Source organism: Muntiacus reevesi, chromosome 7, assembly GCF_963930625.1.
Source record: "Muntiacus reevesi chromosome 7, mMunRee1.1, whole genome shotgun sequence".
Lineage (NCBI taxonomy): Eukaryota > Metazoa > Chordata > Mammalia > Artiodactyla > Cervidae > Muntiacus > Muntiacus reevesi.
In genome coordinates this window covers 70,288,723-70,307,054 of record NC_089255.1, presented here as the reverse complement: position 1 = coordinate 70,307,054, position 18,332 = coordinate 70,288,723, and the positions used below count along the sequence as shown (strand labels likewise).

The 18,332-nt window shown below is 37.3% G+C and overlaps 1 protein-coding gene across 5 annotated transcripts in view; it reads right to left on the bottom strand.

The window, feature by feature from the left end:
* The window catches only part of MNAT1 (MNAT1 component of CDK activating kinase), a 198,328-nt gene that overhangs the window by 3,286 nt on the left and 176,710 nt on the right, over positions 1-18,332 (bottom strand). The window contains exon 8 of one of the 5 annotated variants that reach the window (XM_065940110.1): positions 277-416. The exons of 3 other annotated variants lie outside the window; for them this stretch is intronic. In XM_065940110.1, the coding sequence (XP_065796182.1) occupies positions 368-416 (49 nt within the window). In that variant the 3' untranslated portion in view covers positions 277-367. Of the gene's footprint in view, positions 1-276; positions 417-18,332 lie in introns of those variants that run through there. One more of the 5 variants, XR_010663876.1, reaches the window with a different exon arrangement.

Here is an 18,332-nt window from a genome sequence, read left to right as displayed (position 1 = left end):
CACCAGTAAAATATCCAAAACAGTTGCATCTTTTAATTTATGACTCTGCAGTTTCCATAAAGAGTATATAAAACAGCTCAACTCTTTATAGGCAAAATGTAATAAACAGTCATATGCATTGATGTCATAAATGAGTTTTTAAAAGTTTATTTTAAATGATTAACTAGTGTTTGAAAATAGTATTTCTTGAACACAGTCATAATCTAGAGCAATGAACAAATATTTTCAAACTTGAGTTATTAATGCTAAGTTGTAGATTCTCACTGCCAACATCAAGTCCATTAAAACTTCTTTATATAGCATCAAAAACAATGCATTTCTCTTCTAGCAAATCAGTGACATTAAACATATCTTGAAGCATGATTCTTTAAAGATCTGCTTGCTTACATTGCTGTTTTTGATCTCCAGGGCTGTAACTGCACAAAACAGTCAATTGTTAAATATTTCAACCTATTTTCTCCATGGCAATCTACATTAATTTCAATTTTAAAAAATAAAAAAGGGCCACTCTTGTTATTCAACTGTGGGCTATTATTTTCTAAGTATCTTAAGTTCTTAAACCCTTTAATTATTGTGGTATACCAAAGAATTTTGAAGGATCTGCAACATTAAAACCACACAATGAGAATTTAGTGTTTTGCCTACTTTTTCACAGTAATCCACATCTGTGTTGTTTTAATTCTTTCATGACCGTTACAAGTACATCACTGAATAGGATTCCTGGGGTTTCTGGCAGAGGTCAGTATCATTTCATGTACACCTTTATACAACAGAATGAGGAAGAAGTCTTAGCCAAATTTATTTCCAAAAGTCAAGCTCAGTTGGATTTTGAAGCCTGGAGGTAATTGCTCTTACTATTTAGCCAATCCCAGGACAGTATTTCTATTTTTCATGGGTTTATTTTAAATACCTGTAAATCTTATAAGCAGAAACCAGGAAAGAAAAAAAGGAGGTTTGCTTATTTTGGTACCTATACCTTATTTTTACTGAAAGCAGACTAAATTCAAAGATTTAAAAATCATACTTTTGATTATTTTCTTAAATAAGGCTAATAAAAAAAGTATGTTTCCAAAAGCATGTCTACGATAATTTCTATACAAAGGGCATCTTATGCCTTCATTTACACTACATTTAAAGGTGCCTTCCTTTGCGATTACCCATCAAAATCTCTTTCAAACCGACTGTGGAGAAGGGGGAGGAAAAGGAGGGGATGGATCCTGAGAGGGGAGTAAGGATTAAGCATTAGAAAATCACCCTTGAAAGTCTGTTCCTGAACTTTGATTTCCTACACTGTCATTTTCTTCTGTTACATTTAGCAGCTTTTGCTCCGAGAAGGTGGTATAATTTACACTTAGCTTCAGAAAGACTCCATTTTCTCAGTTCTTTAACATAAGAGAGCTCCTCTGAAATTACTCTTTTACTATTTCCCTTCCTTTAAAAGTCCTATACTGACCATATGGCTGAAATCTAGGACTCGGCTCATTTTAGTGCCATGCCACAGTTCTTTGAGTTCTCAGCTAAGGGCAGAGGGCAGGGGTTGTCACTCAGAACCAAGAGGCAGCACTCTTTCCCTCCAGTCATAACTCCCTCATGAAAACCCTTGAAATGCTTTGGCTCCAGAGAATCAAAGAATCTTAGAATTTAAATTAAAATGAAAATATGAAGCTCATATTAGTTTCCTCCTCCTCAAATTACTAGGTCCTACAGAGATTTGAAAAAAAAAGTCCAACTTTTTAACTCTACTGAGTTATAAACTTGGACTGGTTCAAACTAAGAAAAGGAATGAATAAACTCTAGAGACTAAGACTTTCTTTTTACAAGGTGGCCCATTTTTTAAAGTCTGCATTTAAAGCCATCGTACATTAAAAAGACCAGTTCCAAGTAGTTCTGCCTCCCAGCCTACAAAACTCGAAACTACCATTAAAAGAGATCAGCCAACAAATCTCAGCTGTCAAGACCAAGAGCTCTTATAAGAAATTCAGACAAAGCTTTAAAAGATTTACCTTAACAACCTAAAGTCTATCTCGAGATTTAAAAACAATCAGAGCAATAATATGCTCAGACAATTATCACTAAAATGCAGAAACATTCTAAAAACTGAAGTTAGTGCTCAGGTGTCCTAATCCAATCACAATGTCAGAGTAACAGAGGAAATGTCCACAGAGAAAAACTGATGACTGTATATATTCTAAGATAAATGGAGAAAGCGCTACAAGTCAGAATAACTCCATAATTATGAGGGCCGTCTGGTCATAAAAACATGTGGCTTCATGAACTCCAACCAAAAATATAACAACTTCCATAGTCATGATTCACTTTATTATCTTTATTATCTATTCTTCACTTTATTATCTAGACAGTAACTTAAATAAACTTATTAAAGCTGATCTCTGGTTTATACTAATATAACTGGGAATCAAGTGACAAATTATTCCAGACATTTAGACCACATGAACAACAAAGCTCAGATTTGGGAGCTAAAAGCTACAAGGTGCCCAAGTAAGAGATAATTACAGATTGCTCAGGCTAGTCTTTCTGAATCATAACTGAAATAAATTATACAATTTATTACTATCAAAGAACACACATTTAAAACTTAAGGCTCAACATTCAAAAAACTTAGATCATGGCATCCAGTCCCAACATTTCATGGCAAATAGATGAGGAAACTATGGAAACATAACAGAGTTTATTTTCTTGGGCTCCAAAATCGCTGCAGATAGTGACTGCAGCCATGAAATTAAAAAACACTTGCTCCTTGGAAGAAAACTATGACCAACCTAGACAGCATATTAAAAAACAGAGACATTACTTTACCAACAAAGGTCCATATAGTCTAAGCTATGATTTTTCCATTAGTTATGTATGGATGTGACAGTTGGACTATAAAGAAAGCTGAGTGCCAAAAAATTGATGCTTTTGAACTGTGGTGTTGGAGAAGATTCTAGAGAGTCCCTTGGACTGCAAGGAGATCAAACCAAAGGAAATCAGTCCTGAATATTCATTGGAAGGACTGATACTAAAGCTAAAGCTCCAATACTCTGGCCACCTGATGCGAAGAACTGACTTATCGGGAAAGACCCTGAAGCTAGGAAAAATTTAGGCAGGAGGGAAAGGGGGTGATAGAGGATGAGATGGTTGAATGGCATCACCAACTCAATGTACATGAGTCTGAGCAAGCTCCGGGAGTTGGTGATGCACAGGTAAGTCTGGCATGCTGCAGTCCATGGGGTCACAAAGAGTTGGACATGACTGAGCAACAGAACTGAACTGAACTGAAAGAACACATTAGTTATTTTAAGTAAAGGTATCTATTGCTGAAAATTAATATAGCTACATAGTGAAAGCAGTATTTCCTTAATTTGTGTGTAAACTACTTGAAAACATAGAAGATATAGCCCATTCTAGTTTTGTCTAATGTAATGTTTTACTATGATTTTCATGCTAGTAACAGATGTGTGCTGGAAGTTTTATCACATCTTTATGAAAGAAGAAAGAGTAATTTTTCTCCAAGTGTGGGGCAGGTAAAAAGGGAAAAATTCACATGCATGCAGCTCACTCATTCTTAAGAAAACAAACAAAAAAATTACTCAGTATCTACTATTTGCCAGGTTTTGAAGCAACTCTGAGAATAAAATAGACAGCAAAGACTCCATGCTCTCATAAAACTTGTAATTCAGTAGGAAAAAAAAAAAAAAAGATGGTAAATATCATGAAAAAGAAAGACATGGCTCTATGGGTGTGGAAAGAAAGGGAAACCAACATGAACAAGTTTAGAAAACGAAATTAGAGTTAAGCTTGGATCCAAAGGATGAGGAAGCATTAGTAAGCAAGGCAAAAGGAGTAGAGAAATAGGCCAGCAGAGGAAGAACTTAGGTGAAGCAGTAACGAGTCACGGCACATATTGAGAATACAAGGAAAACGTCACTCCAGCTCAGGATGAGACTAAAGATGTAGGCAGAAAGTATCTAAAACAAGGCCTTATGGAAATGTTAAGAACTGTGAATTTTATTCAAAGAGCAATGGGAAACCACTGAAAAGTTGTTAGGAAGCGGGCTATCTAAATAGGCTAGTTTGGCAGCACAGTGGATTAGAGAAGCAGAAGTTAACTGTAGAGACACTCCTTATGAGAATGCTTCTCTATTCCAGGCTTGAGAAGCGGTGCCTGGATTAGAGTGGAAATAAAGGAAAGCACGAGTTCAAGCGGTTTCCCTCCTGGCTCTGTGGTAAAGATTATGCTGCCAATGCAGGAGAGGCAGAAGACGGGGTCTGATCCCTGGGTCAGGAAGATGCCTTGGAGGAGGAAATAGCAACCCGCTCCAGTATTCTTGCCTGGAAAATTCCATGGACAGAGAAGCCTGGCAGGCTATAGTCCAGGGTGCGGGGTAGGGGGGTTGCAAAGAGTCAAACACAACTGAGTGACTGAGTGTACAGCACGCACTAGTTCAAGAGATATTTAAACATCAACTGAATACGGGAGAATGGAAAGGGAAGGACTTCCAATTGTCTAGTCAATTTCCAGCTCTCTAGTCATGTAGAAAAAGAAAGATGCCCTCACAGAGATAATGGAAAACTGGAGGAGAAGCAAATTGCAGTGGGACAAGAGAGAAGGGAAAAACCATGAGTTTAATTTTGGACTTGAGTCTGAACTGATTATATATAAGAAATACATGAGCTGAGATACAGAGCAGTAGCTGGATATATGGGTCAAGTACTAAGAATAAACTTAGGGAATGAACACAATTTGGGAGTTATCAGTATGAAGAAGGTATTTGAAACCATAAGAGTGAATACTTAATATTTAAGGAGAGGAGACAGAATGAGAAGGGAAAGGACTGAGGCAAAGGCCTAGAGGACTACAGTATAAAACTGTATGACAAAAGAAGCTGTGGTGGTTAATTTTACAGGTCAACATAAAATTATGCTGAATAAGCCACAGGGCACACATTACTTCTGTGTGCCCCATACACTCTCTTCCCTTAGACTTACAAAGAAGATAGATGCACGAGATATATAAGTCACTTGGAAAAGAGTTAGAACCTGCTACTTGTGCCTCTCCCTTTTTGTAATTTTAAGGAGATAATAATAGCAAAAGGAGGAAACCTAATAGATTTCTCCATCTAGGAGCTCCAAGGGGCCTACTCATAGTACTTATAGCAGTAGTGTTTCTTACAGCAAAAGAATAATAGGAATAGCCCAAGTGAATACTGATAGGAGAGTGGACAAATTGTTAAAAAGATAATTGTCGTATTCAGGGTGACTGAAATCTCTGATGTTAGGTGGAACCACAGTGAGAGTAAGAGAAATGCACGCAGGTAGTTTTAACAGCATTGATTATGCTCCATCTCGTAAGTTAATAAGTAGAATTCAAAATACAACACTTGAAGGAGTAGAGGGGAGAGAAGCAATGAGAATGGAAACAATTCAGCAAATGTTTTATTATTAGTCTTTGTAAAGTATATATACTATATAATTTCTATGTATGAAATATTTCATTTGAAAAAGAGTGGTGCAAAAATCTAGTCACAACCATAGCTGCCATTAATCCAGTCAACAATCTACCTGGAAACACTAAACCATCTCTAGTTGACCTTGATTTCACCAAATATTACTAATTATAGCCACTTTGATTCTATTTGTAATAATTCATGTTAATGATAATAATCTGTCTTAAAGTATATATAATACCAAAACACACTACATTCATGTTATTCTTTCCACTGTTCTAGTGAACTCCCTCCTGATTTCCATGCTAAGTCAATACATTAATTTAAGATAAGAAAGTAAATCAGATTTATCTGGAAAAACTATTTGAAGATTACATATATAAACAGTAGGGCTAAGTATTGATCAGTGGTTAAAAAGCTGATCTACTAAAGCAGCAGAAACAAAGGGATGAATGAAATCAGTTAAGTGGTCAATGAGACTTCAGCCAAAGCCCTGACCATCTGGAATTTTTCCCCAAAATAATGCAGCAAATTTCTATTTCTTTATTAGTATGAAACATACTGGGATGGTACTAAGGCTAACAGCCTAGATGGAAAAACCAAATTCAATTCCTCTCCGCATTAAGTACCCTCCTAAGTTTGCAAAAGGGAAACTCTCCCCATTGCTGTGGTTTTCTGCCGACTACAGACTCTTAAGTTAAATATAAAACCATGTCAGTCTTCTCCCCTGTACCACTTCCCTCTTCATCCCTGTACCACATAAATATATAAAGATATCACGGTTTAGTAGAAAGGACAAAAAGTTTAGAAATAGATGCATTTGGGTTTGCATCCCTCCTTGGACAATTACTAATATGACTTGGAAAGTTCTTTTATTTTTCAAACCTCATCTCTTTTTTTCCCCATAAAAGGGAGAAAATAATACCTCATATTATTTTTTAAATGTTAAACAAAAAATATATATATGTAAAGCATATAACACAGAAAAGACATTTGATAAAGTACAGGGTCCATGTCAACCTACATATTCTTTGACACTATTAATACAAAGTAAGCTTTCATAAGGAATAGGCCTTTCACAGCCCAAATTTCCAAAGTCTTTACCTTCCACTAATCAACATGTACTTCTTTCTAACAGAAACCTTTATCGGCTCTCATATCTACTCCAAAAATAACAATATTGCCTTATTTCCTCCCCTTTTTACTATACCCCAATTATGAAGACCCAAGTGGAGGTTTTGGTTTTGATTTTTTAAATTAGACAAATTAGGGAACCTTCCATGGTGGTCCAGTGGTTAGGACTTGGCACTTCCCTTGTAGGGTATGCAGGTTCAATCCTTGTTCTGGGAACTAAGATCCCACATGCCATAAAGCACAGCCAAAACAAAACAAAAATAAATAAATCTTAAATAAATAAGACAAATTAGAGTGTTCCTGCTTGTTATTCTTTTATCACAGGGTAATAGAGTTACCCAATGAGGCTAATACCTACTTATGTTAAAAGACAAATAGGAAAATTTTACATGCATACATATATAATATATATAATACATTTATATATTCACAAACATATGTGCAGATCTATATTTCATAAATCCTATTCATACCCTAAAATATTTTATTTCAAAAGTTAAATTGCTATATTATTTCCACCCTCACTACCTTTTCTTCCTCGTATTCTTCATACCCCACTCCTATGAACAGACCCTTTCTCTGTCCTTGGCCTCCTCAACATCTTCCTCCACTCTCTCTACATCTGGATTCAGCCTCCAGCTGTGGAATGCTCTCCGCCTCTGGTTTCCATAACAATACCTGTAATTTGGACCACTCCTCTAACTGCTTTGACACTTGAGTCCCCAAATTTCTCTTCTTCAACCTGCTTCCTAATTTACTAGTTTCCTTTTTGACTGACTTCCTCTTCTTCCACTCTGGATTCCATCTCTGAAACGCACGGCTTCACTCACCACCTTTGTTCTAAATACTAACTCCTGTGGTTCTATCCTTTGCCCTTGTGTCCTTGTGTTTGTGTCTCACACTAGAAATTTAATATTTTCATAATTGAACGCATCTTCCTTTATAAACCTACCCGTGTGTCTCTTATTCCTCTTAATAGTTTCAGTGTAGTCCTAATGTCATTTTGGATCCTCTTTCTCCCTCATACGAATGAGAAATCTGTATCACAGTATCTCTCTACAAACATCTATATACCTCTCACATAATCTTCACTGCCACTGTGATTACCTTATTTCCACTCCTTGTATCTCTTTCATGGACTACTGCTAAAAGTCTCTTAGCTCATGAGCTCCCTATTTCCAGTATGGTCCACTCACACCATACCTTTGTTCAGAAAGAAAGTGAAAGTGAAAGTGAAGTTGCTCAGTCGAGTCCAATTCTTTGCAACCCCGTGGACTATGTAGCCTATCAGGCTCCTCCGTCCATGGGATTCTCCAGGCAAGAATACTGGAGTAGGTTGCCATTTCCTTCTCCAGGGGATCTTCCTGACCCAGGGATGGAACCTGGGTCTCCCGCATTGCAGGCAGACGCTTTAACCTCTGAGCCACCAGGGAAGCCCTTCGTTTAGGCTGCTTCATTATTTTGGGATGACCTCCCCACTGCCTGTCTTCCAAAGCCATGGTTCAAATATCAATCCCTCAATTCTGAACAGAGACGTGAGAAGCTTCCCCGTGCAACAAAGAAATATGTACACAAAGAATATATACTACAACAAATGAAAATAAAATAAACAACTAAGTTTAAAAGCAAGAAAATGCTCAAGTGCCAGAAATTACAGTGGAACACAAAGTCAGAACATAAGCAGAAGCTGAAGATCAGGAAAGTGCTGGGTCCCAGTGATCTGACATCTACACCGGAACAGATGACAGGCTGTAGTCCTTGTTAGAGGTAGGAAGCTGGAACTTGGCTTGGTTCCCTCCACATAAACTGAATGCACAAAATGCTGTCCATCCCATCTGTAAAACAACTTACAGGGAAATTCTGCTTATTGGCCTGGGACAGTTGTTAGGGGCACTAGCCAAAAATAATTCATACATGAGAAATCATAATACCCAAGTCTACTTTACCCCCAGGAAATTAAGAACAGTAATTGGTCCAGATTCAGTGAAGCCAATAGGACTTTGGCAGAAGTAGATGTGAATCTCTGCATCAGCATGCTTCCACAATCCATGGCTCACAGGAAAGCGACTCCCACTAAAAAGAGTTCGTAGTTAAAAAAGAAGAAATGAAGCTCATTTATAAAAAGTCAGAAGACACAAACAACCAATGGCAAGACTAACACTCAAACACGCAGCTAAGAGAAACTGAAAGAAACAATAAAGGAAGCATATTTCATGCCAAAAGAGATGAAGAAAGAAATAATGCCTTAAGACAAGAAAAACATAAAAAGAATATGTGTTCTCTTTTAAAAAACTCCAACAGCAATATGTGGAACAAAAGCATCAATGGACAGATTAAGTGGCTGATTATCCACAGACAGACAGAAAGCAAGTAAACTGGAATTCCACACATGTGGAAAACACAAAGAATTTAGCAGAGCTTAAAAAGATGGAAACGTGAAAGAAGCACTAAAGGAGATAGCAAGATGAAAATTGGGGAGAGCAATTTTTGGGAAGAGCAAAAATTAGAAAGATATTTCAGCAAGATGAAAACTGGGAAGAGCATCTTTCCAGTGGGAAGAGCAGGATATGAGAGGTAAAGAGTGAAAAACACTTACCACCGCCACCACAAAATGCTAACAAAAAAATAAAGGATAATAGAATGGGACGTCTAAGATTAAAGCATTCTAAAAGGTCTTTGTTCTGTTCAAAGGGAGAGAGATGTTAGACTTCTGAAAAATAATACCTGTTAATTCTGGGTAGCAGAATTATATTTATTTATTCTCTGTACTTCTCTATGTTTAAATTATTTAGCAACATTTTTAATGCTGTTTAATCCTCCAATTTAAATTTAGTCCTCTAAATTGATCAGGTAGAATTACTTCCTCATACTCTGAATTTGCACAGCACTTTATCTCTGCCTCTCTTGTAAGCATCATGGCTCTTTATACACATTACATATTCTCTTTGAGATATGTTTCTTGATAGCAAGATAAATATCTATTCACTAAACAACCATTGTTTTAAAAAAAAAATCATCTGAACTTGTAAGTAGAGGGTAAAAAACTTTTTAAACTAAATCAACATTCTTGTTATTTAAGGATCCAAAGAATGGTCATGAAAATAGTTGTCAAGTAAAAATATACAGGACATGAAAAGAGTTATCACCACAAATTATGAAGCTGTGGAGGAAGATGACAGAAGAGTAAATGGAAGACAGGCTGTGTACATCATTTAGAGGAAGACAGGAAGGTTTCCTGGAAATCAGAAGATGTCTACAATAATGACAAAGATGGGCATAATGTAGAGTGTAAAATGACATTATTTCGGGCTTCCCTGGTGGCTCAGTGGTAAAGAATCTGCCTGCCAGTACAGGAGACACAGGTTCGATCCCTGATCGAGGAAGACTCCAAACGCCACAGAGCAGCTTGCTCCAAAACTATTGAGCCTGTGTTCTAGAGCCTGGGAGCTGCAACTACTGAAGCCTGCGCCCTCAAACTAGTGGCTCCACGAAAAGAGAAGCCAAAATGCAATGAGAACAAAGAAGCCAAAACACAATGAGAACAATCCAACTAGAGTAGCCCCCGCTCACCACAACTAGAGAAAAGCACGAGCAGAAATGATGATCCAGCACAGCCAAAAACAAATTTTTAAAATTGTTTTTTAAAAAAGACATTATTTAAAATTAAAATATTCATATTTTCATAAATAGGTATGCTTGAAAATTGCTTTGAGATTTTATTATCCTCTGTATCATATGCTGAACTCTCAACGTGTTAACCAGTTTTATACCCAAAGATACATACTATAATGGGGTAAAGCTATAAATGCAAAGGAAAACAAGAAATTCAAACAGAAGTAGACACACCCAAAGCTAGATATTTTGTAAGATATTTATTTTTCCTTTCAAAGCACCTTCTCAAAAGTTCAATTTCATACACTGGAATCTGAATCATGTTGACAACTTAGATAAATCTCTAAAGCAAACAATAACAAGAAAAGACAAAGTCAAGTGGATAAAATAACTGATGTTTTTCTTAATTATGGAAAATTCTATTTTCCAGCAAGTAAAAACAGGTTCATAAAATATCTACTCAGGGGACCAGTGACTATAAGCAGTAAAATCTGAATAAAACTCCAAGAGTTCTGGTTTAATGCATAACAATTTCAAGTTTTTAAGAAGCATTTTTAATACTTAAGTACAGAAAACTTGCACTCTCTTCCAAAAGCAAAACCACAGCATCACTTTGGGAAGAAAAATAATCTATGCCCATTATCATAAGTAATGTGCTAATGCAATCAATTTTTACCAAAACTGAAGTTTTTCTGGAATAGAATGTCTCAATAGATTAGTCAGTCAGTGGGTTAATACCATTTGGACCAAAAACTTCATGTGTAAAGAAAATGTTTTCCTTTTATTTAAAAAATTATAGCCTTATTTTCAGTATACTGATTTGCTTCCAGACTACATTTTTTAGCAATGCGTTATGCCTTTGCACATGCTGGTATAATATTTTAAATAAAAACATGTTTTAATCAGTTTCATATGACTTATTTTGAAAATCATAAGTTTTTAAAGTTTAATTTTGCAAAACCGGCTTTAATAAACTATAAAACTTCTTTATAATTAAACATTAAGGTTTCTTATTTTATTACTTTAAAAGATTAAAGAAAGAAAGAAGCCTTGTTGTTTTCCTGAATTCTACCTTTTGGTAGAAAAATTGTTTTTACCTGTCATTCCAGAGTTCATAAAACAAGCCAGATGATACTCTTTTATCTCTAGATCATGCTTTGAGGTGGACCTGCCATAATGAGTCAGCAAAAGTAAAAAAGAAGTAAAATACAAACTAAGATCATTCATGATATTTGTTGCTGTTGTTACTTAGTCACTCAGTCATGTTTGACTTTTTTGCTACTCCATGGACTATATAGCCCACCAGGCTCCTCCGTCCATAGGATTTCCCAAGCAAGGATACCAGAGTGGATTGCCATTTCCTCCTCCAGGGGATCTTCCTGACCCAGGGATCAAACCTGCGTCTCCTGCGTTGCAGGCAGATTCTTAACTGCTGATCCACCAGAGAAGCCCCCATTCATGATATATTTTGTTCCTGACTGGCCTCCATTTATAAAACCTAATGTTTTGTGGAACTGAAGATAATTTTACTTGAAATGATATAAAATAAATACCAAGGGAATTCAACCCCATCTTTTAAAGATACACTGAAAATGAATTCTACATGTGGTTACTGAAAATACATTTTCTATGTTTCTATGTTTTCTATGTTTTGTAAAATAAATGAGAGGAATAGTGGGTAAAGATGGCATAGGTAGTACGGTAAGGGTAGTAACACAGAACCCTAAAACCGGAAGGGAACATTAGAAATCATCTTATCTCACTGCTCCTAAACAAATAAAGCAAGCCAACCACGCCAAGATCCAACTCTTCCCAGCAGCAGACGGGCAGGGGCTGCAGGACCTCCCAGGGCCCTGCAGACAGGCACCTGAGGGCTGGGCCGTGCCCATCAGTGGGCCAGCAATTCCCCAGTGCCCCCAAGGCAGCACCACCAGCTGCGCTAGGAAACGGCACACCCACCCGCAACTGGCAGCCTGTACACAAGACAGGGCCTGGCAGCCAACAGGCAAGGGGACGGTACTGTCTGCCAGCACACCCACGGAGTCACCCCTCCTCAACAGAAGAGCCCGCACAACCTAGTATGGGAGAGGCCCTGAGGCATAGACTCTGTAACCAGAGAGGAGCATGCTGCTGAGCCTCACGGGACATTTCCTGGTAAGACCACTTCTCCAAGATCAGGAAATGTCACCAACCTACATAATACATAGAAATAAAACCAGAATTAGACACAATGAGACAACAGAAGATTATGTTCCAAAAGAAGAAACAAGATAAAACCTCAGAAGAATTATGCAGAGTGGAAGAAAGCAATCTATCCAAAAGAGTTCAGGGTACTGATCATAAAGATGCTCAATAAACTGAGGAGAAAAATGGATGAGAACTGTGAGAAGTCTAATAAAGAACTAGAAAATATAAAGAAGAATTAAACAGATGAAGAAAAAAAAACACGCACTGGAAGGAATCAACAGTAGATTAAATGATAAAGAGGAATGGATTACTGAAGTGAAGGAAAAAGTAGTGAAAATCACAGAAGTGGAACATAAAAAAGAATAAATAATGTGGACAATTTAAGAGACAACCAGGACAATGTTAGGGCTTTCCTGCTGGCTTAGCAGGAAAGAATCCACCTGCAAATGCAGGATACGCATGTTCCATCCCTGGATCGGGAAGATCCCCTGGAGGAAGATCACAAGAATGTAATACACAACACAGGGAATATACCCAATATTTTATAACTTTATATGAAGTACAATCGATAAAAATATCGAATCACTATGTTGTACACTTAAAACATATATAAGTCAATTATATAAAGAAAAAAAAAGATCATCTTTTTCCTGGCAAACAGCTCTAAACATAAGTCAAAGTACCAGATTCTTTTCTCACATAATAATGAGTTTTTCATGATACATTATAGATTCAGAAAATGGATTTTTTAAAACACAGAAATGCTACCTATGTCTCAGAAAACATTTCTGAACATAGTAGATGGCTATTGTTTTGGAAATCCCCTTATTTCTAAAGAGGTTTACCTTGAACAAGAAAGAATACTGCTGAGACCTGGTGAGTGAAAGCACTTGAGCCTAAAGGATGCTATTAAGTGGTACTTAGTAGCTTTAATACTCTGATTCATATCTTCACATTAGCGCCTTAATTGCAATAACTGAATTTTTCATTAGGTGACCAAATACTTATTTTATTGGCTTTGGGAAACTGTTATAATTGTATTTACAGTAAAAATTTTCTAAAGATTTAGTCTTTCACAGTGAAGAATAGCTATGTTTGTGTGAAAACTCCTTAACTCCTCATTATTTATTTTTTTCTATGAATAGTTAAGATAATAAAATGGTTCTCAGCACAAGTCAGAAAATCAGAGGTAATTCCTCATAAAAAATTATTAGTGCTAGAAACCAAAACTGAAGTGCCTGGCTTTACCAGAACTTAGACAATTTGTAGTTTTGTAATTCTTAGGAGATTTTGCAATTCTTAAGGAATCAGGAGAAAATCAGTTTTTATGCTAGTATAAATCAATATACTCTGCAAATTTTAAGAAATGGTCATATGTTGGCTAATTTGAGCAAATTTTTTAGATATTACCAAAACAGGAAACTAAAGCTCTCACATTTAATATTTTAAAAATAGCACAGCATGCTCAAATCAACATTTCACATGTAATAGAGTACACAAATGTCTGTCAATGTGTTACAAGTAAATAGAAATGAAACTCAAATATTTAACTAACTATATGGCATAAGAGAGGGAAGTCCTGCAAAGGATCACCTAACATTCATTAGAGATATTCAGACACTGAATATGGTTAAGAATATCTATTAAATAACTCTGTATTTCTACATAAAATAACGTTTTATAAAAAACAATCAAGACCATAAAATGTCAAACATTATAAGTACTGCAGTCATTATGTGATAAGGGCGTTTTAACATTGCAGAATCATACTAGTACATTATGTGCAGCGCTGGAGCGGTGGCCGCACAGTGCTGGAGCCACTGGAGCAACTCTGAGGAGACACCCACGTCCAAGGGCAAAGGAGAAGCCCCAGCAAGACAGTAGAAGGGGCAAAATCACGTTTACCAAACCCCACACCCGCCAGAGACGCTCAGAGGGCTCAAATATACCTTCCGTGCACCAGGACCCAGAGACCCCACAGAGACTGAGATAAAACAGTGTTTGAGTGTCTCCTGAGGAGGTGTGAGTCAGCAGTGGACTTCGGCAGGGGCAGGGGCTCTGGGTGACTTGGGTATGGCATAAGCCCTCTTGGAAGAGGTCACCATTAACACCACCATAAAGCCGCCAGAACTTACACAGGACTGGGGAAACAGACTTTTGGAGGGCACAAACCTTGTGTGTGCCAGGACCCAAGAGAAAGGAGCAGTGACCCCACAAGAGACTGACCCAGATTTCCATCAGGAAGCTTCCATAAGCCTCTTAACCTTCTCCATCAGAGGGCTGACAGAATGAAAACCACAATCACAGAAAACTAACTAATCAGATCACATGGACCACAGCCTTGTCTAACTCAATGAAACCATGAGCCATGCCGTATAGGACCACCCAAGACAGACGGGTCATGGAGGCAAGTTCTGACAAAACGTGCTCCACTGGAGAAGGGAATGGCAAACCACTTCACCTTTCCTGCCTTGAGAACCCCAGGAACAGCATGAAAAGGCAAAAAGTTAGGACACTGAAAGATGAATTCCCCAGGTCGGTAGGTGCCCAATATGCTACTGGAGAGGAGTGGAGAAATAACTCCAGAAAGAATGAAGAGATGGAGTCAAAGCAAAAACAACACCCAGTTGTGGATGTGACTTGGTGATGAAGTAAAGTCCTATGCTGTAAAGAGCAATACTGCATAGGAACCTGGAATGTAAGGTCCATGAATCAAGGCAAATTGGAAGTGGTCAAACAGGAGACGTCAAGAGTGAACATCGACATTTTAGGAATCAGTGAACTAAAATGGACTGGAATGGGTGAATTTAACTCAGATGACCATTATACCTACTATTGTGGGCAAGAATCCCTTAGAAGAAATGAGGTAGCCATCATAGTCAACAAAAGAGTCCAAAATGCAGTACTTGGATGCAATCTCAAAAATGACAGAATGATCACTGTTCCTTTCCAAGGCAAACCATTCAATATCATGGTAATGGAAGTCTATGCCACAACCAGCAATGCTGAAGAAATTGAAGTTCAACGTTCTATGAAGACCTACAAGACCTTCTAGAACTAATACCCAAAAGAGATGTCCTTTTCATTATAGGTGATTGGAATGCAAAAGTAGGAAGTCAAGAAATACCTGGAATAACAGGCAAATTTGGTCTTGGAGTACAAAATGAAGTAGGGCAAAGTTTAACAGAGTTTTGCCAAGAAAACACATTGGTCATAGCAAACACCCTATTCCAACAACAAAAGAGAAGACTCTACACATGGACATCACCAGATGATCAATACTGAAATCAGATTGATTATATTCTTTGCAGCCAAAGATGGAGAAGCTCTATACAGTCAGCAAAACCAAGACCGGGAGCTGATTGTGGCTAAGATCATGAACTCCTTATTGCCATTAAACTGAAGAAAGTAGGGAAAACCACTAAACCATTCAGGTATGACCTAAATCAAATCTCTTACGATTATACAGTGCAAGTGACAAACAGATTCAAGAGATTAGATCTGATAGACAGAGTGCCTGAAGAACTATGGACGGAGGTTCATGACATTGTACAGGAGGCAGTGATAAAGATCATCCCCAACAAAGAGAAATGCAAAAAGGCAAAATGGCTATCTGAGGAGGCCTTACAAATAGCTATGATTGCCAAAAGAAATATCAATAACTTCAGATACGCTGATGATACCACCCTTAAGGCAGAAAGCAAAGAGGAACTAAAGAGCCACTTGAAGAAGGTGAAGGGAAGAGTGAAAAAGTTGGCCTAAAACTCAACATTCAAAAAACTAAGATCATGGCATCTGATCCATCACTTTATGGCAAATAGATGGGAAGCAATGGAAACAGTGACAGACTTTATCTTCTTGGTCTCCAAAATGACTGCAGATGGTGACTGCAGCCATGAAATTAAAGGACACTTGCTCCTTGGAAGAAAAGTTATGACAAACCTAGACAGCATATTAAAAAGCAGAGACAATACTTTGCTGACAAAGGTCCATCTAGTCAAAGCTATGGTTTTTCCAGTAGTCATGTCTGAATGTGAGAGTTGGACTATAAAGAAAGCTGAGCACAGAAGAATTGATGCTTTTGAACTGTGGTGTTGGAGAAGATTCTTGGGAGTCACTTGGACTGCAAGGAGATCAAACCAGTTCATCCTAAAGGAAATCAGTACTGAATATTCATTGGAAGGACTGATGCTGAAGCTGAAACTCCAATACTTTGGCCACCTGATGAGAAGAACTGACTCACTGGAAAAGACCCTGATGCTGGGAAAGATTGAAGGCGGGAGGAGAAGGGGATGACAGAGGCTGAGATCGTTGGATGGCATCACTGACTCAATGGACATGAGTCTGAGTAGATTCCAGGAGCTGGTGATGGACAGGGAAGCCTGGCATGCTGCAGTCCATGGGATCACAAAGAGTTGGACACGACTGAGCGAAACTGAACTGAAAAAGTACATTAAGTAGAACTTAAAAGGAATGTGAAGATATATATTTTTCCATAGAGTACATCATACCTTTCATTTGTATACAAGGTATCTTTTAAATAACATAAACTAATATACTATTATCAGACAGCAAAGTTGATTTTATACAAAATATGTCTACAGCCCATATACTCATTCCTATTGTGTTTTCCTTTAAGAGGATAATAGTTTCAAATGGCTGACAGACTGTCTTTGAGTCTTGTGTCAGGAAAATGTAAATTTATACAATATAAAAAAAAATAGGCAATTAAGAATAATCTCTGGGAACAGAATACAGATTTTTAAACAGTCTATGCTTTAACACTGGTAACTGGCAATGTTTAAAGTGAAATTTGATTACAAAAGATTGAAAAAAGTTTAATAATATGACCTTTTCCTAGTTTTCTTCCTTTTCTTTCATGGCTCAAGGGGATTTTAGTCTGCAGTGATCCAACAAATATGCATGTTTTGCTATAACTATTATCTGCTGACAAAATATGTGTAACCGAGAATAGCTTCACAGAGCTCCTAGCCTAATTTACTTCTACTTAATGGTTCTTGATGACTTATATTTCAATTAGAAAAAGAAAACAAGCATTGATAAAGTTCCACATCAACAGATTATATAATGAAACTAACTTAAAAATACTTTCATGTTTAATTTCTTCTTTGATTTTCTTAAGAACCTGGGGACAGAGAAAAGAGGAGAGAAAAGGAGAGTATCCTCAGCTTACAAAGAGCATCTCAAGAATCAGAGAAGTTAAATTTACCTCAAGGAACAGATACTATCATCTCTGTCTACCAGATGAAGAAAAAAGAAACATAAATAAAACTATTTGTACATAACAGTGGTCAAAGAGACAAAAGCAAATTATAAAAGTAAATCAGGGGCCAGGACATTACAAAATAATGGAAGCAGCTCTGAGCTCCCATCCCTCCAGAGAAACAAGGAAAAACAAGTAGAACTGTCAGAATCAACTTTGTCAGAACTCTGGAAAACAGTTAAAGATTTACAGCAACCATGAGACAGCTGAATCAGGCAAAAAAACAACCTTAAAATGCTAGGAAAGCTTTGTGGCATTTTTACTTGCTCTTGCTATGAACAAAGCTAGTGGAGCTGATGGATTCCAATGGAGCTACTTAAAATTCTAAATGATGGTGCTATTAAAGTGCTGCACTCAACATATCAGCAAATTTGGAAAACTAAGCCACAGGACTAGAAAAAGGTCAACTTTTCATTCCAATCCCAAAGAAAGGCAATGCCAAAGAATGTTCAGACTATCATACAATTACATTCATTTCACATGCTAGCAAGGTAATGCTCAAAATCCTTCAAGCTAGGCTTCATGAGTACAAGAACTGAGAACCTCCAGATGTATAAGTTGGGTTTCAGAGAGAGAGAGGAACAAGAGATTAGACTGCCAACATTCACTGGATCATGGAGAAAGCAAGTAGAAAAACATCTACTCTGCTTCATTGATTACACTAAAGC